Source organism: Macrobrachium nipponense, chromosome 25, assembly GCF_015104395.2.
Source record: "Macrobrachium nipponense isolate FS-2020 chromosome 25, ASM1510439v2, whole genome shotgun sequence".
Classification (NCBI taxonomy): Eukaryota; Metazoa; Arthropoda; class Malacostraca; order Decapoda; family Palaemonidae; genus Macrobrachium; species Macrobrachium nipponense.
In genome coordinates, this window is record NC_087214.1 from 8,967,334 (window position 1) to 8,988,648 (window position 21,315).

Consider the following 21,315-nt stretch of genomic DNA (forward strand, 5'->3'; position numbering starts at 1 on the left):
GCTCTAGGGCAGCGGAAGTGTGGTCGCGGCAGCGCGGCAAACACGAGCGGCGGCGGCACGCCCCCCTCTCGGTACGGCGCGAACGGCACTTCACAGGCCTGGCTTGTAGGCAAGACTGTTACCACTGTGGGCGAGTACACCAGGTGAGGAGGGACGTCGTCACCTGGGCGGAGCGTGGTCACCACTCCATGGGTGACCGCAGTAGGCCCAGACATAGAACTGCAGCCCCTGGACACTAGCACGCCCTGCAAATGGAAGGACGCCCATACCTCACCAAGGTCCACCCTCGTGGCAGTAGCACCTGCGGAAATAACAGAGTAGTGATTAGTGGGGGGGAAAGTCCCCTCGCGCGCGGGGGGGGTGAGCCCCACACCGAACGAGTGGAAGACCCCGAATACAATTGTACATCGGGCACCGAGCGCCCTCCCCCGCGCTCGATGGATCGGGCGAGGAGAAGAACGCAGATAACCTCCCCCCCCGAAGGGGAAGGGCCATCTGTGGGAGCTGAGCGGGGGGGGGGGGGGGGGGGGGTTCTCGTTCCCCACCCCCACACACCGCACCCATGTACCCAACAATAATAAAAAGAGCCCGAGAGCAAACGTGCCCTCGGCCCGAATGCAAGGGCATAAGGATCAATTCCCTGACTGAGCGGAACTTGAACCAAATAAAATATTGATGCAATCAATAATAAAAGGAATAAAATGAAAAGAATCTTGCATTACGATTCACTTCACAATGATAAGGGCTCGGATCGAGCGCATTTGCGCCCTCGGTACCGATCGCAAGGGTAAAAAGGATCCATTCCCGATTATGAACGGAAACCTTGATCCATAATGAATTGATGCAATCAAAATATATATGAAAATGAAAAAGAATACTGCGCTTGCGATTTCACTTCATACAAATAAAAAAGGGGAAGGATCAATTCCGGGAAATAGCGGAAACATTGATCCAAGTAAATAATGCAATCTCAAATAAAAATATGAAAATGAAAAAAGAACTGCACTTGCGATTTCACTTCATTCAAATAAAAAGGGGAAAGGATCAATTTCCGGGTAAGATCGGAAATTGATCCAAAATGAGTATTGCTACAATCAAAATAATATATGAAAATGAAAAAGAATACTGTACTTGCGATTCCACTTCCATACAGAATAAGTTTTCGTGTCGAGCGCATTCGCTCGGCAACGAGCATACAGGTCAAAAAAATAAATGAAAAGAGCACTTACTTACGATTTTCATCTACACATTTCCAACAAAATATACGCTCAGAGCGAGCGCTCTCCCGCCCTCAGCACCGAGCATACACAATACGAGGATCATTTCTGGGAAAATGAATTCCCGCACTTACGCCCTTCAGTCCCGGCACTCGGGTAATCGGAGGGCGTGGAGAAACCAAGATCCTTTAATTCACAATTGAATTCAATGGAAATAACGATGAAATGATTGTACTTACAATTCAGTTTCACTAGATAAATAGAAAAAGAAAAACACAACCATGCGAAAGCAACGACGATGAAGCGGGCAGAGAGCGATGATACACGTCCACACGCCAGCAGGCCGAAAGCAAAAGTGATTTGTTTACCTCCCAGTCGCTGCTCCGCGCGCGCCTGTCGGACAAGCAGTTAACTACCGAACCCCTTGTTCGAAAGCTTACGACCTATCCAGCTGCCGCTAGTACCTTCCTATTGTAAAAGGACCGAAGGTTTGTATGCCGTGTCGGAACAATTCTATTTTTTGCCATTGTCTATGGTGGAAAATTCAGTCATGTGGTCTCCACAGAGATGTTAACAACTCTTTCTAATCAAACAACTACAAGCTCTCGCATTTACACCCCTCAAGATGTGCGTTCTTTGTTCAAGGATTTCTTCGTTGTCTAGATCCATGAAGCCGTTGAGGGGTTCAGTGAATTATGTATTCTTGGTTTACTTCAAAGCTACGTGGCTAGGGATGACTCAGAGAGGCAGCAGATGAAGAAGACCACATTTTGATATAGATATGTGGTCAGTGACTCAGTGTACCTATACAGTAGAGTACAAGACAATTTACCAAGAACAAACAACTCTTCAGAAGGATGCCTAGCACAATGCTTTTAATAAACGCGTTTCGGTGAAACACCCGACGATTCCCAAACTATTTAGAAAAATTCGAAAGGGACAAGCGAGCAGTGAAATTTTAATTTGAACACCCAGCAATGGGACTGAATATTTCTAGAAGAAAAAATACTATTTGTGTTCGAGTAAACGAGCATTTGAAAATACTTGTGTGCAATTTCTAAAATCAGTTGCACAAAATTTATCAAATTTCTTTCTGTCCTAAATTTATTTTAAAAAGTTGCCTTGTTCTAGGTATTATTAAGATGAAAGAAACTAATAAAACAATTTCATTTTTATTTAAATATTTCTTTTAATTATCAAAATGAAAGAAATTAATACAAAATTCCTTTAATTTGTTATTATTATAAGCATAATTAATAATTTTTTGGCAAACTGTCATCATACTACTTGTCAATTTGATAATTTGACTAATTGTTTTCGAAGAATTGTCTTTCGACCAGTTGTCTTTTGGTAAATGGTCTGCATACCAGATCATCTGGAATTTCTGTTCCATTGAAGCTGTCAATATCCATTGGCAAGAGGTTGCTGAGCGTACAGTTATGGCAAACCCATACAGGTGACTCAACTTCCCTCTTGTTTAGCTTCCAGTAGCAGTCCCTTGTACCTAATGCCTAAAAAATTAAGGCAAAAATGTTCAATTTCCAAAGTGGCCTCATGTTTCAAGTCCCATCTCAGTGGCAGATGCAAATTTTTCTGCAAATAAATAAATAGGTTGTTATTGGGTGTTGACACTTGATTTTCAGCTGACCTGATGAGGTGGGGTGATGCAGTAGTCATGGGCGTCTGAGTCTACAATTTGGTAGTACCGCTATTCACTCGTTTCTCAGCTCATATCTTTTGAATGTAGCAACTAATCAGGTTAATATTTGGTGTGCATATACCTTAGGAAGAACTGTGCAACACAAGTACTAAGGTCATATTGGTAGAAATGAAACTTTTGCTTTTTTGGTATATGTAGTACTACACTTTTTTGTTGTTTTAGATCCTTCTTAATGCAGAAATATATCAGATTCATACTTGGTATGCTTAGATTTTAAGCTAAGGGCTATGCAATATGAGTCCATATGTAGATGTCAGAGGTCATTGGAGCAATTAAGGTAGATTTTGTTATTGATTCCTATCCTTGTAATGCCGAAACATATCAGGATCATATTTAATGTGCATATACCTTAGAACAAGTGCTACTGAACAACAACCGTATGTAGAGGTCAAGGTTACAGTCAAAGGTCAGATTTATTTTTCTAACAAAAACAAATCTTTTTAATCCAAGAATAGTATTAGAGTTCATCATTGCCTTAGCACAAATGCTACCAAATAACAGTGAAGTAATAACGTTTGAAGATATATCAGGTGAGCTTTAGTGCCCATTTATGGGCGCTGTTTTGTACCCTTTATCTTTGTTGTCTTTCATGCTTTCTTCCTCATGCCTTAACTAATGAGGTTCATATTTGGTATGCATGTACCTGTATTGAAAACATTCATAGAGGTTTGTTTACATTCCTAACTAGTATCTCCAAACACAGACACACTGATCCATTATCTGATCACACCTACAGATTTTGCACAATTCCTAATCTACATACTTTGAACACTATTGATTCTTCTAATATATACTATAATAAAAACAAAAATACTACTAGTACTAAAGTTTCACTAACCAGAGTTGCAACAAATTCTATGCTGCCAAGCATCACAGATATCACACTGCATGGCTAATTCTTGAGTAGCCATACTTTTTCCTTCACACCCCATATAAACATTTGTGTGTGTGTGTGTGTGTGTGTTTGATCTATTAAAATAGGCAGTTATGGGAATTTTTTTAGGGGTTCTGGTACGCATTCCCTGCAAATATGGGGGGTCCACTGTACCTACACGAAGAAAGTTCTGCTGTATAGGTCTACTTTCAGACTTACAGTGAGGATACATTTTCATATCAGTTAAATAGTTCATCCTTAAATACAGTACTACTGTAGGCTACTGGTAGACAAGCAGCGACAAGATAAACAAGTAGTTAACAAAGTAATTTCTATCAGAGGTCAACTACAGCTACAAAAACACTTACACTTGTAGTTTAAATTGAGAAGTAACTACCAAGTGAGGGAGTCGAGTTTTGAACTTCCCCCTCATAGCATAATGTGTTTGTCTTGTAATATTTTATTTTTATTCAGACTTTTTAAAATAAATCACTTTATCTAAGAAAATAATCCTGCAAAGTGAATGACAGTAAAGCCCCAGACCTCGATGGTAATCCACTCCAGAAGAAGCGACAATATGCGATTTAATTGAGATCTGAATTCATTTTTCCTTCAAGAAATAAATGAAAGTGGATTCATCCATTCTTGATCACCCGTTATTATCCTAACCTTGCCTATTTATACAAAATATTACACATAAATTACAATTAAATAACTTCAGTGTTACATAACATACCGTATTGAGAGCATTTTTTCATTTTTAAACTATACTGCACCAAAATAACTGGCCTACGTACGACCAAGCAGCCGTATTACCGATGGTTGACTGAGCGACATAGGCTAGGCAGGGTAGGCACAAAAATTGTTGCTGATAATAAAACATTGAAAATCAAGCCTAAGTATTACAGCAAATTAATAAAATATTAAAATGAGCCAAATTATGTCTGTTATCACAAACATGAGGTAAATTGCCTTAGTTACATCGACAGCTAGTGGCGTGAGCGGATGTAAACAAAACTATATTGCTGGTGGCCTATCACGTTGTTTACGTCCAGTAATCATTTATGGTAAATTTCATACAGATTCTACTGGAATGTAGTATTCAAAATCACTTTAAAATATCTTTCAATACATTTTATGATACTGAATTTATTTTTCATAAAATATCCTTGTAAAATAGGGGCACTTTTTTAATTGGAAAGAATCCCGATATTAAAGATAACTGGGGAACAACTATCGATATCACAAAACCCTGTACTTGATTATAAAATACAACCAAGAAATATTGCTCTTTAGTAAAGAACAAAGCTCGTAAGTCAAGCATGACTAGGAACTACCGAAATTATGAACATCTAAGTCAAGCCACGGGAACTAAGACGAATAATGAGCAGACTGCAAAATGTTTTGGGAGGCAAAAGCACTATCTGAAACTGGCAAAAACACACATGTACTTCATTTGATTTACTGTGTTTATAAATAAAGTAGCGGCAATTCTTTAACCCAGCTCTAAAATAAATAATTTGAAAGAAAATGTATCTGTGAATTATGTTCCATTTATGATCTAAACAGATGGCAGAGCGCTCTGCTCATGTTTTGAATTCGATTAATATGATGGTAATACATGCAATAGGATTAGATACAGCTAAACAAGAAAATGGTTATAATTCTCAATACACAACTATTATTCGACTTCTGCTAGTGTATATCTAGATGTCAGTGTATCAACCTATCCAGGGCAACAGTCTCTCTCTCTCTCAAACCATACTTATGATGTTACTCCATCCTCCACTAAGATATTTCGAGTTTTTTAATTACGGATGAAGCGATTGTAAACCTGTACCAACATAAACAATCAAGATACAGCCAATTGCCGTAACTATAAAAAAAAAATAGAACAGGCGATTTTATTGTCTGGAACTGGCAAAATCACACCACGCTTTTAAAATCAAGTATTGTGCACGTTTAATAACCAATTCTGTTAATTTACGAGAAAAAGTATCTCCAAATTATGTACATCTCTTCTAGCATCTGAGTAATGGCAATGAAGATATCGATAGTACTTAATCAGCCGAGATTTTGAGAATGAAACAATTTCAAATGCAAATGGCGTACAATGACAATGTTTATATTCTGTAATATACTTTTAACTTTTTCAAGCGATCATTTTCTCCCAAAAATATTTAAGTTTATAGAGCTTTTCGGTTTTTCAAATTACAAATAAATATCATACATCTGTAATAAAGTGAGAGCTCGCTCAACACAATGCCTAATTATGATAATTATCCACGGTAATTCCTGTAATTAAAGTTGGTTTGTTTACAGTATCAAAAGTTGTATCGCTAGTGATTCACTTGAATAACCTACGGTTTACAATTATTAAAGATGTTTTGTTTAGTGTTGATATTTGTGATGGTAGTTAACTATTGACACAACTATTAACATTTCAAGGGTTTAGCCAACCATTAAATATCTTGGCAGGATTTAAGGTTGTCATAATAATTTTCACTAATCTTCTTAAGTTAAATTGTAGTTCTTACCGTTTTCCTCTTCTGCCTGTCAGCAATGATTGAATCAAAATAGTACAGTATACAAAGCCCCAAAAACTAAGGAAAAAACTGTTGTAAGCATGTACTACTTGCTCAAAACAATAGCACCAAAACGAGAGGGCTTTAAAGAGCATGGGAACAATGCCAACTAGCGGTGACTGACCGAAACACTTTTGCTTACAAAAATCGTATGATTCCATTTGGTTGGATTCCAGTTTTTTGTTGAGCTCTGACACAAAATTTTATTCAAAATTTCACATTTAAATGGAATTATTTCGAGTTCTAGTACGATCGAGGACCGAGGCAATACTGTAGGCACGAACCCAACAAACTTCTGGCTTCCTCAATCTGGGGTGCAGATCTCTTCCCAGCTTCGGCAGTAAACGAGGTTCAGAACGAGGCATCGTCTTAATCAAAGCATCAGTTGCGTTGGGCATTCCTTTCAAAAGGAAATTAGAGTCTTCTTCCTCCAGAGGCAAAGGAGGTTCCAACCTTTTCAAGTTCCGCAACAGCATCCTGTGCTACAAGCTGTACCAATTCAGCATGTATCCCAGCCTTCGACTTCTAAGGCTCAGCCTCAGCAACAGCATCAATTTGTCTTCCTTTCGCCGTCGACTAACCAACAGGTTCCCCCACAGTATTCAGTGTCGCCCGCTTTTAACCCAGTCTATGAGAGCCGGGCATTTCACCCCTTTACCAGGGTTGCTAGGGGTGGCAGGGCTAGAGGATCCTTTCGTCAGCGTGGAGGAGCCAGAGCCCAAGGGCGAGCTAGAGGTGCAAGGTCAGGAAGAGGATCCCGACCCTCATATCGCAATGAAGTTTCGCAGGTAGGAGGCAGGCTGTACCTCTTTCGACCATCGTTGGGGTTCAGCAGTTGGGCGAAAAGCATAGTATCCAGGGGACTAGGCTGGAGTTGGATCAAGGGTCCTCCTCCACCCATCACCTCTATCAGGAACCAACGCAAGAGTTGATAAGGAGTTCGAGGATTACTCCAGGGACCTTCTCCAGAAGGGAGCAGTCTCCAGGACAAAGAACTTGAAATTTCAGGGTCGTCTATTCAGTGTCCCAAAGAAAGAAAGGGACCGACAAAAGGAGGGTGATCTTAGACTTGTCCCGTTTAAACTTGTACATTCGTTGCGACAAGTTCAAAATGCTGACCATCTCTCAGGTACGGACCTTACTTCCCCGTGGGGCCGTCACCACCTTCTATAGATCTTACAGACACCTATTATCATGTCCCGATAGCTCGGCACTTCCGACCATTCCTGGGCTTCAAACTAGGGAAAGAAGCCTACTCCTTCAAGGCGGTGGTGCAGGAGCTAAGGTCTCAGGGTATATTGGTGGTGGCGTACCTAGACGACTGGCTAATCTGGGAGATGGACAAAGACAAGTGTATGAAAGCCACGGACAAGGTCATGTCTTTCCTGGATATATAGGGTTCAAGATCAACAGGGCCAAGTCCCGGTTGACTCCGGAGTCCAAGTTCCAGTGGCGAGGTATCCATTGGGACTTGGATTCACACACACTTTCCATTCCAGCAGGGAGAGGTAGGAGATTGCCAAGGCAACAAGACAATTCTTAAAATGCAAAAAGACTTCAAGAAGGAATCAGGAGACGATCCTAGGCTCGCTCCAGTTTGCCTCGGTCACAGACGTTCTATTGAAAGCCAAGCTCAAGGACATCAATCGAGTTTGGCGTTCAAAGGCCAATGCCAAGTGTCGGGACAAGTCCGCCCGGATACCTCTGATTCTCAGGAAACGTCTGCGCCCATGGGCAAAGGCTGCAAACCTAGCCAAAGAATTACCGTTGCAGTTCCCTCCCCCGTCCCTAGTGGTGCATACGGACGCATCACTGACAGGTTGGGGAGGTTATTCACAGCACGAGAAGGTTCAGGGAACTTGGTCACCTCAGTTCCAAAAGCTTCACAATCAACCTCCTGGAAGCTATGGCAGTGTTCCTGATTTAAAAAGCTTCGTCCTCCAAAGAAGAGTCATATCAGGTTGGTTCTCGTACGTGCGGTAGTGGTACACTGTATAAACAGAGGTGGTTCAAAGTCAAGTCATGTGAACCATGTGATGATAGCAATTTTTCTCTAGCAGCCAAAAACACCCGGCATCTATCGGCTACCCCATCTGGCAGGAGTCACAATGTAGTGGCAGACGCACTGTCTCGATCAGTCCCCTGGAGTCAGAATGGTCACTGGACCAGGAATCCTTCAAGAGGGTTTGCAGGAAAGTACCGGGTCTGGAAGTGATCTGTTTGCTACAGAGGCAAACCACAAGCTGCCTTGTTACGTAGCCCCAAATCTGGACCCTCTGGCATACGCTACGGACGCCCTGAGTATAGATTGGAACCAGTGGAGGAAGGTTTATTCATTCCCTCCAGAAACCTTCTCCTGAAGGTGCTGCACAAGTTGAGATCCTTCGAAGGTCAGGTGGCTCTCATAGCTCCTCACTGGAACCCAAGAGCAATTGGTTTCCCCTTCTCCTGGAACTAGGTCTTCGTCCTCACCCTCTCCCGGACTTGAGGCTGTCGCAACAAGTTCAAACGGTGAACGTGTGTTCGATTCCTCAGGTCTTCACCACAAAACCCTATCTTTATGGATTTCATGAAGTTTGCAGGTAGGAGAGTAGGGACATTGAATCCACAGAACATTTTGTTCTTGGAGTCAGACAAAAGAGAATCTACACTTCGCCAGTATGATTCAGCAGTTAAACAATTGTCTACATTTCTCAGGGAATCAAATGTCAAAGTAATGACAATGAACGTGGCTATAACCTTCTTCAAGACTTTATTCGAACAAGGCTTGCAGCTGCCACAATAACAACCACTAAGTCAGCTCTGAAAAAGATTTTTCTTCTCGGGTTGGTATAAATCTAACCGAGTCTTATTTCACCTCAATCCCAAGGGCATGTGCACGCCTGCGGCCCATTCACAAGCCGTCGTCAGTGTCATGGTTTCTTAACGATGTTCTCAGGTTAGCCTCGGAAACAGACAACTTCAAATGTGATTACCAAACCCTTTTGCGTAAGACACTGTTTTTATCGAGTCTGGCTTCAGGTGCCAGGATTTCAGAGCTGTCATCTTTATCTAGACCAAGGGGCATATAGAGTTTCCTTTCCTCGGGTGACGTGTTGCTTTCGCCAAATAAAGAATTTCTGGCTAAGAATGAAGACCCTTTGGTAAGGTGGTCCCCATGGCAAGATTGTCGCTTCCACAAGATCCATCTTTATGTCCTGTTAAGACTCTTAAGGGACTATTTATCTAGAACATCTACCGATTCTGAAGGCCCCCTTTTCATTAGAAACGGTGGTCGGTACCATATATCAAAGGGCAATTAGGCAGCAGATTTTAGTATTTTATCAAAGAAAGCCAGCCAGGGTCATTTCCCTAGGTGCATGACATTCGGCATAGCAACTTCTGTAAATTATCTTCAATATATGAACTTTGATGATCTAAAGAAGTATACTGGTTGGAAGTCGCCCTCGGTTTTCAAAAAGCATTACCTTAAGTCTTTGGAGGATCTAAAATATTATGCAATAGCTGTAGGGAGACCAGTGTCTCTTGCTACAACATCAATATAGTACTGTCCTTGTGTCATATGAATCTTTTCCATTATGCCAGCCTCATTAACATTCTACCTACCTCAGCAAATGTCCTTGTTATTAGAATTGGTGTATAGTGTTACGTTTATACAAATTATTGGTAATTATTTTATTGTGTGTGTTTTTTTGACACATGTTACAGTGGGGCATCGCTTATTCACGGATCCAGTTAATCACGGGTTTTTTCTGGACCGCTTTCTCATGTTACATCACTGGTATGAATCGCTGCATCACGGGTTTGTTTGTTTGTGTTGCGTATGCGATGTTTTTCGGTAGGCTAACCTCGGCCGTGGTCCGATAAACTACCAACATTCATTGTAAAGACTCATATAATGATATTAACTGACAATAAAGGTAATAAAACCATTCTCACCTATATATTGTCCTATCTTCGAAATAAATAGCCTATTCAAGGTTTATGTACGACGTTCATTGGTAGGCTAAGTGTAGTTGCAGTGCGATAACCACCAACGTACACAACATTCACATTATGATATTAACTGACAATAAAGGTAATAAACATTATCTTACCATATAATAGTCATATCTTCATAATAAATAGCCTATTCAAAGAATAATTCCACATCATTGCACTCAACTTATCGCCGGAGTGGCCAGCCACAAAATGTAAGCATATACCTTTACATACGAAAATGTTTTTATGTATACGGTTGCGTTCAAAGCGACATTTTTTGTTTGATAAACTTTTTGAAATTTTAATAATAGTAGTGGGTATGTAATTACAGTAGTAATAACATTAAGGCTAAAATTAATTCGAACTTCATTATTATTTTGGCAGTATTCGTATATAACTTCTCTGAACAATGAAGTCATACAAACGCTATTTGTCATAGATTATCGTAAGTATTGCTGTTTGTTATTGGCGACGAAGCGTAAACGAAACATAAAAGGCATTTTTTACCTTATTATTTTAATTCGTCATATCTTCATAATAAAAAGGCTATTTGTGGAGTAATTCCATATCAGTGAAATCAATTTGATCTATGCGAGGCCAGCAGCTGACAAAATGTACGAGTATATGAAAATCAAATTATGGTAGCGTTCACAGCAAGATTATCTTTCGAAATTTTTATAGAACTATTCATTGCTACGTAGTAATAATGTTTGGAATATACGTAACATTAATTTTCAATACAAAATATCATCGTTATTTTGGTAGTGAATAATAGTTTAGAATTTATCATACATACACTGCATTGTTATGGGTTTGTGGCAGTGATAAAACAACCAAAATAACGTTCTCCTTTAGTCGTCATATCTTCACAATAAAAGCTATTCGTGGAGTAATTCCATATCAGTGAAACCAATTTTATCTATGCGAGGCCAGCCAGCTGACAAAATGTAAGTACGTATATGAAAATCAAATTATGGTAGCGTTCAACAGCAAGATTATCTTTCGAAATATTTCATAGTACTATTCATGCTACGTAGTAATAATGTTTGGAATATATGTAACTTAATTTTCAATACAAAATATCATCGTTATTTTGGTAGTGAATAATAGTTTAGAATTATCATACATACACTGCATTGTTATGGGTTTGTGGCAGTGATAAAAAACAACCAAAATAACGTTCTCCTTTAAGTCAACGCGTTTAGGAAAAACATGACATAGAATCGACTTTTGCGACTTCGTTCACTTTGATATTTTTAACGATACAATAACTATCATTTGTACTACTAAAACCATCTTCACATAAGTAATTTTTCGTAAGATATGTGTTGTTCCAAAAAAAAGCTAGCTTATACATAAAAGGCTTTTATAATTTAAGTCATCTTAGATATACATATGTACCCAAACTCATTGTGGGGAAATTTACTACTGTTTCCTCGGATATTGAAATACTTTAGCATCATTCAAACACTTTAATAATATAATGCATAAATACTAGGCTATACATAATTTACATCGTATACAAATACTACATACAATTATATACACATACTTTTATATACAAAGTTAATAGTTATATACACATAACTTTTATATACAAAAGTTTTAATCATATGAGTAGTGATCAGACGACAGCGTGCACTGGACTACGTACGTACTACTTGGAAAGATAAAACAAACAAAAATTTTGTTGTTGTTAGTCGCCGGGATAGATTAACATTTTTTCCAGAGATTAAAGAGCTGAATTTTGTTTTGAAGGTATGTCAACCGCGTTAGTAAATAGGTATCATCTTCTAAGGAAATTTTTTTTCTCTCTTCTTTTTGCGGAAGAATCTTCAAGCCATTTTGCATTCAAAGTAATGAGAAGGAATCATTCTATTCTTCATGAAATCAGTAAAATACTTACACTAATACTAAAAACTTTAAAAACTACGTACTGTATTGCAAAACACATACATCATCGTTAGCTTCGTGTGTGTAAACGTTCATTCTAAAAAATTACAGAGTAGTATAACTAACACCTGATTGGTTGGTTGGTAGCCATGGAGATCTGTTATCCAATGACTGCCCTCTGCTTCTGTTCTATTTATAGACATATGGCATGGATGGCACTAGGTTTGAACCTTACCATGTTCGTGATTTTCTGACTGACTGCGACGGCAAAAATTACTCAATATTTTCTTTATATAATTTATTCCTTCGTGAAAACAATAATATAATAACGCGGTTGACATACCTTCAAAACAAAATTCAGCTCTTTAATCTCTGGAAAAATGTTAATCTATCCCGGCGACTAACAACAACAAAATTTTTGTTTGTTTTATCTTCCAAGTAGTACGTACATAGTCCAGTGCACAGCTGTCGTCTGATCACTACTCATATGATTAACTTTGTATATAAAAGTATGTTTATATAACTGTTAACTTTGTATATAAAAGTATGTGTATATAACTGTATGCAGTATTTGTATACGATGTAAATATATATAGCCTAGTATTTATGCATTATATTATTAAAGTGTTTGAATGATGCTAAAGTATTTCAATATCCGAGGAAACAGTAGTAAATTTCCCCACAATGAGTTTGGGTGCATATGTATATCTAAGATGACTTAAATTATAAAAGCCTTTTATGTATAAGCTAGCTTTTGCAACAACACATATCTTACGAAAAATTACTTATGTGAAGATGGTTTTAGTAGTACAAATGATAGTTATTGTATCGTTAAAAATATCAGTGAACGAAGTCGCAAAGTCGATTCTATGTCATGTTTTTAACTTTAACGTATAGTGGTATGAAAAACACCAGTGTTGTCGTAGCGATGCGTCATCAATATAGTGGTATGAAAATCCACATGGTGTTGGTAGCGATACGTAATCACAAAGTACAAATCCTTTTCCCGGACCATCCTCAGAATTTTACGACTCTTCAACTTCAAGATCGATATGGTGAAATATATTATATAGTCATACTTATTGTTAAAATTCACAAGTTGAACTGCAAAACATTATTATATTTGATTGTTATGTACATATATTTTTTGTGTTTTACGGAATGTTTTGTTTTGAAAATAATACCTATTAGTGAACATATGGTATTAATTGTCCCACTATTTTATTATAGGTGATCTTAATGATCTCACATTCATTTAACAGTATTATATTAATATTTATTTAAATAAACTAATTAATAAATAACAATAATGAAAACATAAAGGGAAAAAACAAATGTTTTTGCTGCAGTATTGGTGTTTGTTTGTTATGCATCTGACCTCACATTTCCGAAAATCTGAAAAATTCCAAAAACCGAAACATCAGAATGTGTGTGTACTGCACATTTTTTTAAACACGCACACAATGTCTAACATTTACTGATACCCGTTGGTGAAAGACTCAAATTACAGTATGTACGTATTTATTCTGAGAGAGAGAGAGAGAGAGAGAGAGAGAGAGAGAGAGAGAGAGAGAGAGAGAGAGAGAGAAGGCTCCAAGGCGTGTTATTTTTACAATTATTTTATTATCTTGGGATTTTTTTTTTAATCTTGAGATTTTCTATTAAATTCTCGAGATTAATAAGAAAATTAACGTAACTTGACTAGCATCAGCACACATCTGAATGACTCGGCCATTAGCAGGCTAACCACCAACCTTATGAACTTGCATGATACATGAGATACTGACAAAACACAAAACCACTGTTTATTGGTGAAAATTGTGGGGTCGCATGATATGGGAGATTGCACATTATTCGAGTATATTACGGTATGTGATTTTTTTTTAGCCTTTTATGGAACAAAATCTAGCAAGAAATTGCCATTCCCAGTTGGCAACACTGGCCTACTCACGTTTGTCCAACGTTTGTCCAAGGTTGGTTTGTTGTTGTTATGAAATGTGGTGTGGCGCGCGTTCTTTAAATTGTACCAATATAAACAAGTTAATTATGTGGCATCCAAAAGCCCTGATTCTTTTACTCTTATGGGAAAGACGCTTAAGGTCAGATGAAGGTTTTTATGTGGAATATACTATTAACGTGTTGTGACGAAGGGAAGAGATGTTTCGCTGCATACTGTTGGTAGCATTATCGTTATTATATTACTGGATTGCACTGCAAAATCGTCGCCATCTTTTATCAATTTAGATTGTTGGTGAGTACCCATATGATTTACATAATTTTGATAGTTCTCTTAACCACTCATCCTCTCTTTCCTTGTAAAAAAAAAAAAAAAAAAAAAAAAAAAAAAGAGGCCCACCATGCGTATGTAGGCTTCTAGCTGTAATCCCTAGGCTAGTAGGCTACATATGTACAGTAGTACATATTACTACCATTTATTTTTTTAAGTCTAATTTTGTACAATAACTTTAAAAACCTGTCTTGAATTTAGTTTTAGGTGATAGTTGAAAACATATTTGGTGTTTGAACTAAAGTAGGCAGTTATAAACATTGGAATATAGTGGTCTTGGGTGGGTTAACTATTAAAGTAGGCAGTTTTAAAGCAATTTTTTTTGAGGGGGGTATCAGGATAACACGGGTATTTCTTATCACGGGGGGTTCTGGGGCCTATCCTCCCGGGGATACGAGGCCCACTGTAGTGCTATATGGTGTTTTTTTGTAAATATAATATTGTATTTTTCCATTCTAGACTATTTTTTTATTTCTTTTAACCTCTGAGTTCAAATTAATATTGTATTTCATTCAAGAGGGATTTAGCTTGGTGTTTTCTCTGGTACAATTTCACGGAGCGACACTGCTGACCCCAAAGAAGGATTTTGACGTAGTAAACAATCTATTTCTGGCGCGAAGCCGTGTCGCCCAGTGAAATACCCCCCCTGTTTCCCCCCCCCCGCCCCTTGCTATACCAAGCTTCAATGCTATCGATAAGTATGACGTCACAGACGCCTTCAACGGGGTAGCTAGGTGTGACCTATGGGTCGGCTCCCCATATTACGGTCTTTTGATGAGGAAAAGGCTAATTGGAGGGGTTGCTGTGGTAGTGTTTCACACTCGCCCCAGTTTTATACCGACACCTTTTATATAGGTGAGCGAGTCAGAGGCTTCTGACATGTCCAATTTAGCAGTTCTCTGGTATTATAGCAATATTTTACTAGAAATAGTGCTAAAGAAGACATATTTCACGGAGCGACACGGCTTCCTCGCCCAGAAATAGATTTTTCCTACGTCAAAATCCCTTATATAGTTCCCAAAGGCCAGGTGTTATGTGAATTAAGTTGGTGGATGGGGACCACAAGGCAAGATGCACTTTAATTAGGAAGTGGTGCATTCGGGCCATGATACTTGGTGCACTCAGATTAGTGTTGGTGCATTTAGCCTACAATCAGTATAGTACACTAGCGCACAATGTTATTCAGATATTATTTCAGTTTTATTGGGGTCAAATGAAATATTTCATTCATATATAACCTATTTTTTATAATTTGTAAAAACGTTTTTTCAAGTTTATACTACATCCAAATAAATAAAAAATGAGGTTCAATCTAATCAGAATAATACATTACTTTAGTCTGACTGGCTAGCCTAAAACAAAATACAGTCATACAGTCAGTCCACTGTGTTTTATAGCGAGCTATAAAAGAGAATTAGGAATGAATAACCATGCAAGATTTCAAGTTCATTGAATGAAGGGAACAGGTAAAAAATTTGAGTTACAAGATTTGGGGACAGGCAGACAGACGCAGAAGTCAATTTAAATAAAAGCATGTAATAAAAACTACTTGGACAGAGATCAAGTATACAGTTTCTGTCTAGTGTAAATTCATTCTCATGTCTTTGGAGATGATTTGGCTCAGAAAACTTCTTTGACACACAGAGCAAGTATATGGTTTCTCTCATGTATGAGTTTTCATGTGATTTTTTAAAATAGTTAATTGAGAAAAACTTTTTTGACATGTAGAGCAAGTATATGGTTTCTCTCCTGTATGAATTCTCATGTGTTCTTTGAGATACCAATGACTAGAAAAACTTTTTTGACATGTAGAGCAAGTATATGGTTTCTCTCCTGTATGAGTTCTCATGTGTTTTGTGAGAGCACACTGATGAGAAAAACTTCTTTGACATACAGAGCAAGTGAATGGTTTCTCTCCTGTATGAGTTCTCATGTGTGTTTTGAGATGACTTAGACAAGAAAAACCTCTTTGACAGATAGAGCAAGAATATGGTTTCTCTCCAGTATGAGTTCTCATGTGTTTTGTGAGATAACTTGATTCAAAAAAACTTTTTTGACATACAGAACAAGTATATGGTTTCTCTCCAGTATGAGTTCTCATGTGTTTTGTGAGATCACCTGAATCAGAAAAACTTTTTTGACATATAGAGCAAGTATATGGTTTCTCTCCAGTATGAGTTCTCATGTGTTTTCTGAGATAACTTGATTCAAAAAATCTTTTTTGACATATAGAGCAAGTATATGGTTTCTCTCCCATATGAGTTCTCATGTGTTTTGCAAGAGTACTTGAATCAGAAAAACTTCTTTGACATATAGAGCAAGTATATGGTTTCTCTCCTGTATGAGTTCTCAAGTGTCTTTTGAGATGACTTTGTTGAGAAAAACTTCTTTGACATACAGAGCAAGTATATGGTTTATCTCCTGTATGAGTTCTCATGTGGGATTTCAGCCTGCACATCTGTGAAAATGTCCTTTGGCATTCAGCACAAGTTATTTGCTTCCTTGCTGTATTGCTTCTCTTTGATGATGCATCACTTTTACCCAAAGGCCTAATTTCTTCTGCAATACAGATCTTTCCGCTTTCATCATCACAGCTCGGAGAGCTGTCCTCCTCCAACTTAATAGAATGGAAGGAACAGTTCACATCAAATTCATTATGGTATAAAAATTCTGGTTCTTCTTTGACTGCTAAGGGGTCTGCAAATGAAGAGCCTTCACCGGTGTTTTCAGTAAGATCCTCCTCCAAATTTTCCTTCTCTTCTTTGATGAACAGAAATGGTGACGATTTTTCGGCTTCCATTTTCATTCAGTCCTAGTTAGGCTCTTATGAAATTTTCCTCTGTTTGGAATTGTACTCTGAAATAAAATAGTAAACAATCTGAGAAAAACATGTTCCTAATAGCACCGGTCATAACTATAAAATAAGCATTCTCTGGGAAAACAAACACTACAATGTAATGAACATTTGGACACAATTTGTCAGAAAAGAAATAAAACAGAATCCTTAGATGCTTTTTGGAATCAAACAAATTTATTCAAGCCAAAATTGGTTGACAATTGCAACCAGCAGCTTCCCTGCCTTTACCACACCATTCCCAGCTAACTTTAATTTTGACAATCAAATAACATCTTTCCTTAAAGAGTTGGGAGTATTATAAATCTATTTGTTTCATACTCACCTGCAGAAATGACACATATTTGAAAGTAATTTGTATTTTTCCTTACTATACAAACCCGAGGTCTTTATATAAGAATACTATTCATCGAAGCTGGAAACCAGCTGTTAAACTTTTAACAAGGTTGTATGGTAGTTAACTACCTAACCACCAGGTGGGAGGTTCTCCCACCAAGTTGGTAGAGTGTCACTTTACTTTCAGCCCAGGTAATCGTGTCAGCTGGGCATTAAGTATAAAGACCTCAGGTTTGTAGAGATAGGAAAAATACAAATTACTTTCAAAATTTGTCATTTGCTCCCACACGGTATACAAACCTTTACTTCTTGGAGGGAGAAAGCTGAATAAGTCTCTGAACCTACTGGTAGAGTTCCCCACACCTGGGTCTTCTTCCTTGTCGATGGATCAAGGAAAGAAGACCTCACCTCTAACAAAAACGAAGGAAGTATAGGAGGAACTGTACGTTCCAATGTCAGACCTCTGGGCACTCTCTTGAACAGATGGGTATAGAGCAACTTTCTTCGAGAAGAATGAAAGGCCATACAAAGCAAAAAGATGTTACTTGTCTTCTTAGAGGAGCTGGGTAAACTGCACAACTTGTTGAGCAGCCACCACAAGACCCAATGAAAAAGTGTCCATGGACTTGTGGGCAATATCCTGAAGGTAGAAGGGAGTGAAGGTGGTCTGGGCGTGGCAACCAACATCCCTGCCCTTTCAGGACCTGAGGAACAGACAGATTCTTCTTGAATTCAATGGAGGGATTAATGCTCGTAACTTTGTGAGCTCTTGTGTGGGGCGTACTAGAGGAGTCCTTGCCTGAAGCGGTTTGGTTAAAGTGAGATTAGATTAGGTTAAAGTGAGGTTAGGTTAGGTCAAGGCCTTTTTTTGCAATTTCCTACAATTTTTTGGATGGACGACAGAGTGACTCATGCCAAGTAACAACATTACATGCCATCAATTTTGGGGGAATTGAGCAGGAAAGAAGTGCCATTACTTTTATGGCCCATAAATTCACTAATGGCAACTTTTAGACTGGCTGAGATGAGAGACTGGGAGGCTCATGAGCTAGTTGTGATCTTGACTTCAAGGGAGGATGTACTCTGTCTCACATGATGTCTTTTTATAAATTTGCTCATAAATATACCAAGGGGTTGCTGTTGGTTTTAGTTATCTTTTATGATAGTATGTCAGTAATAAATGTAATTTTGAAAAGAAAATTACAAAGAAATATTAGAAAAAAACATGTAAAAATTCCAAAATGTTACTGAATCTTTGTTCTCGGTAAATTTATATATATATAATAATATGCTCAGAATTTGTTATTTAGCCCTTAAACGCCGAAGCGGTAAAAAAAAATGTCTCCCGTGTGCCGGAGGTGTTTCAGAGTGAGCGCAGAAGCGGAAAAAATATTTTTTTCAAAAAATCACAGCGCGCTTAGTTTTCAAGATTAAGAGTTCATTTTTTTCTCCTTTTTTTGTCATTGGCTGAAGTTTAGTATGCAACCATCAGAAATGAAAAAAATTATCATTATCATATATAAATAATGCGATATATGTGCGCGAAACGGTTAAAGGTAACAAGTTACTTTTTTTTCGTTGTAATGTACACTAAATTGCGATCATTTTGGTATAATACACATTGTAAAACGATAAAAGCACACAGAGAAAAATATTATCACAAAATAATGCATGAATTCGTAACATACTGCGTAAACAAATTTTTTTTCAAAAATTCACCATACATCTTAAAATATTGTTCCTAGACGACTTCCAATTTCTTTCAAAATGAAGACAATGATTGAATATTACTATTATGTAAGAATATTAGCTTAAAAAATGCAGTTTTCAACCATATCTGACGAGTTAAAGTTGAACCGAATGTCGAATTTTTTTATATGCAATTATTTCGGAAATAAGAAAAGCTACAACCTTCAAAATATTTTTCGTTATTCTACATGAAATTGCGCACATTTTCATATATAAAACTCTATGAAATGCCTAATATGAAATGGAGCAAATATTCCGAGAATGGGACGTACGCATTTCGGAGATTTGTGGCGGAGAATCCGCGCGCGGAGGGAAGGAAAGTTTTTTTTTTTTTTTTTTTTTTAAATTCACCATAAATCTAAATATTGTGCTAGAGATTTCGAATTTGTTTCAAGATGAAGATAAATGACTGAATATTACTAGACTGTAAGAGTTTTAGCTTACAATTGCGTTTTTCGACCATTTCGGTAGAGTCAAAGTTGACGAAACGTGGTTTTTTTTTTCTATTTATCGTGATTTATATGCAAATATTTCAAAAATGAGAAAAGCTACAACCTTTTATTTTTTGTTGTTGTATTCTACATGAAATTGCGCACATTTTCATATATAAAACTTTATGTAACGGCTAATTTAAAATGGTGCAAACATTACCACAATCGCACGTATGATTTTTTCGGAAGAGTTACCGCGCGGACGTAAAGAAAATGTTATTTTTTTCATAAATTCACCATAAATCGAAATATTGTGCTAGAGACTTCCAATTTATTGCAAAATGAAGGTAAATGCTTGAATATTACTAGCATTTATAAGCGTTTTAGCTTACAATTGCGTTTTTCGACCATTTCGGTAGAGTCAAAGTTGACCAAGGTTGAAAATTTGTCACTTATCAGTTTTTTATATGAAAATATTTCAAAATTGATAAAAGCTACAACCATGGGTTGTTTTTAGTTGTATTGTGCATGAAATTGCGCACATTTTCATATGTAAAACTTTATGTAACGGCTAATTTTAAATGGTGCAAATATTACCACAATCGCAGTAGGATTTTTTTCGGAAAGAGTTACCGCGCGGACGTAAGGAAAAAGTATTTAATAAATTCACCATAAATCAAAATATTGTGATAGAGACTTCCAATTAGTTGCAAAATTAAGGTAAATGATTGAATATTACTAAATATAAGAGTTTTAGCTTACAATTTGCGTTTTTTCGACCTTTGATTTTCGGTAGAGTCAAAGTTGACCAAAGGTTGAAATTTTGGCACTTATCGTTATTTATATGAAAATATCTCAAAACTGATAAAAGCTACAATCATGAGTATTTTTTTGCTGTATTCTACATAAAAATGCGCATATTTCCATATATAATACTCCATGTAACATCTAATTTAAAATGTACAAAAATTATGTCAAAGTGACGAAATAATTTCCGAGATGTGTCACAGATACTTTTTAGTGCGGCAGAAAGAAATTCGCGCTTGCCCGCGCCTGCGTAATGATTGTAAACAAAACAACCACCTTGATCCGTGAACTCCCAGCATCCCCAAGGCACGTGATTCAAGAGTTTTCGGCTGGTAGGCCTAAAAGTATTTTTCCGCGATTTAAAAAAAAACTTTTGTATGTCGACGTAAAATACGTCCAGTTGGCACCCGAGAGACAAAAAATGTCGACGTAAAATACGTCCAGTCGGCACCCGAGAGACAAAAAATGCGACGTAAAATACGTCCAGTCAGCGTTTAAGGGTTAATCTATTTGTGATCTGTTTTGATATTGTGTAAGCTGTAATAGTAATTTTACTAAATAAATTTATTTATTAGAAAAAA

The 21,315-nt window shown here is 37.5% G+C and overlaps 2 protein-coding genes across 3 annotated transcripts in view; both read right to left on the reverse strand.

The window, feature by feature from the left end:
- Positions 1–21,315, reverse strand: part of LOC135199280 (zinc finger protein 436-like) — a 534,458-nt gene that overhangs the window by 404,973 nt on the left and 108,170 nt on the right. The window lies entirely within an intron of this gene.
- Positions 15,855–17,610, reverse strand: LOC135199278 (gastrula zinc finger protein XlCGF17.1-like). Its single transcript, XM_064227171.1, has one exon. It carries the CDS (start codon positions 17,361–17,363, stop codon positions 16,221–16,223), a length of 1,143 nt encoding a protein of 380 aa, XP_064083241.1. The 5' UTR covers positions 17,364–17,610; the 3' UTR covers positions 15,855–16,220.

Bases quoted from the DNA above. Each gene is read 5' to 3' on its own strand.
- LOC135199278 (XM_064227171.1), bottom strand. From the start codon at position 17,363: ATGAAAATGGAAGCCGAAAAATCGTCACCATTTCTGTTCATCAAAGAA.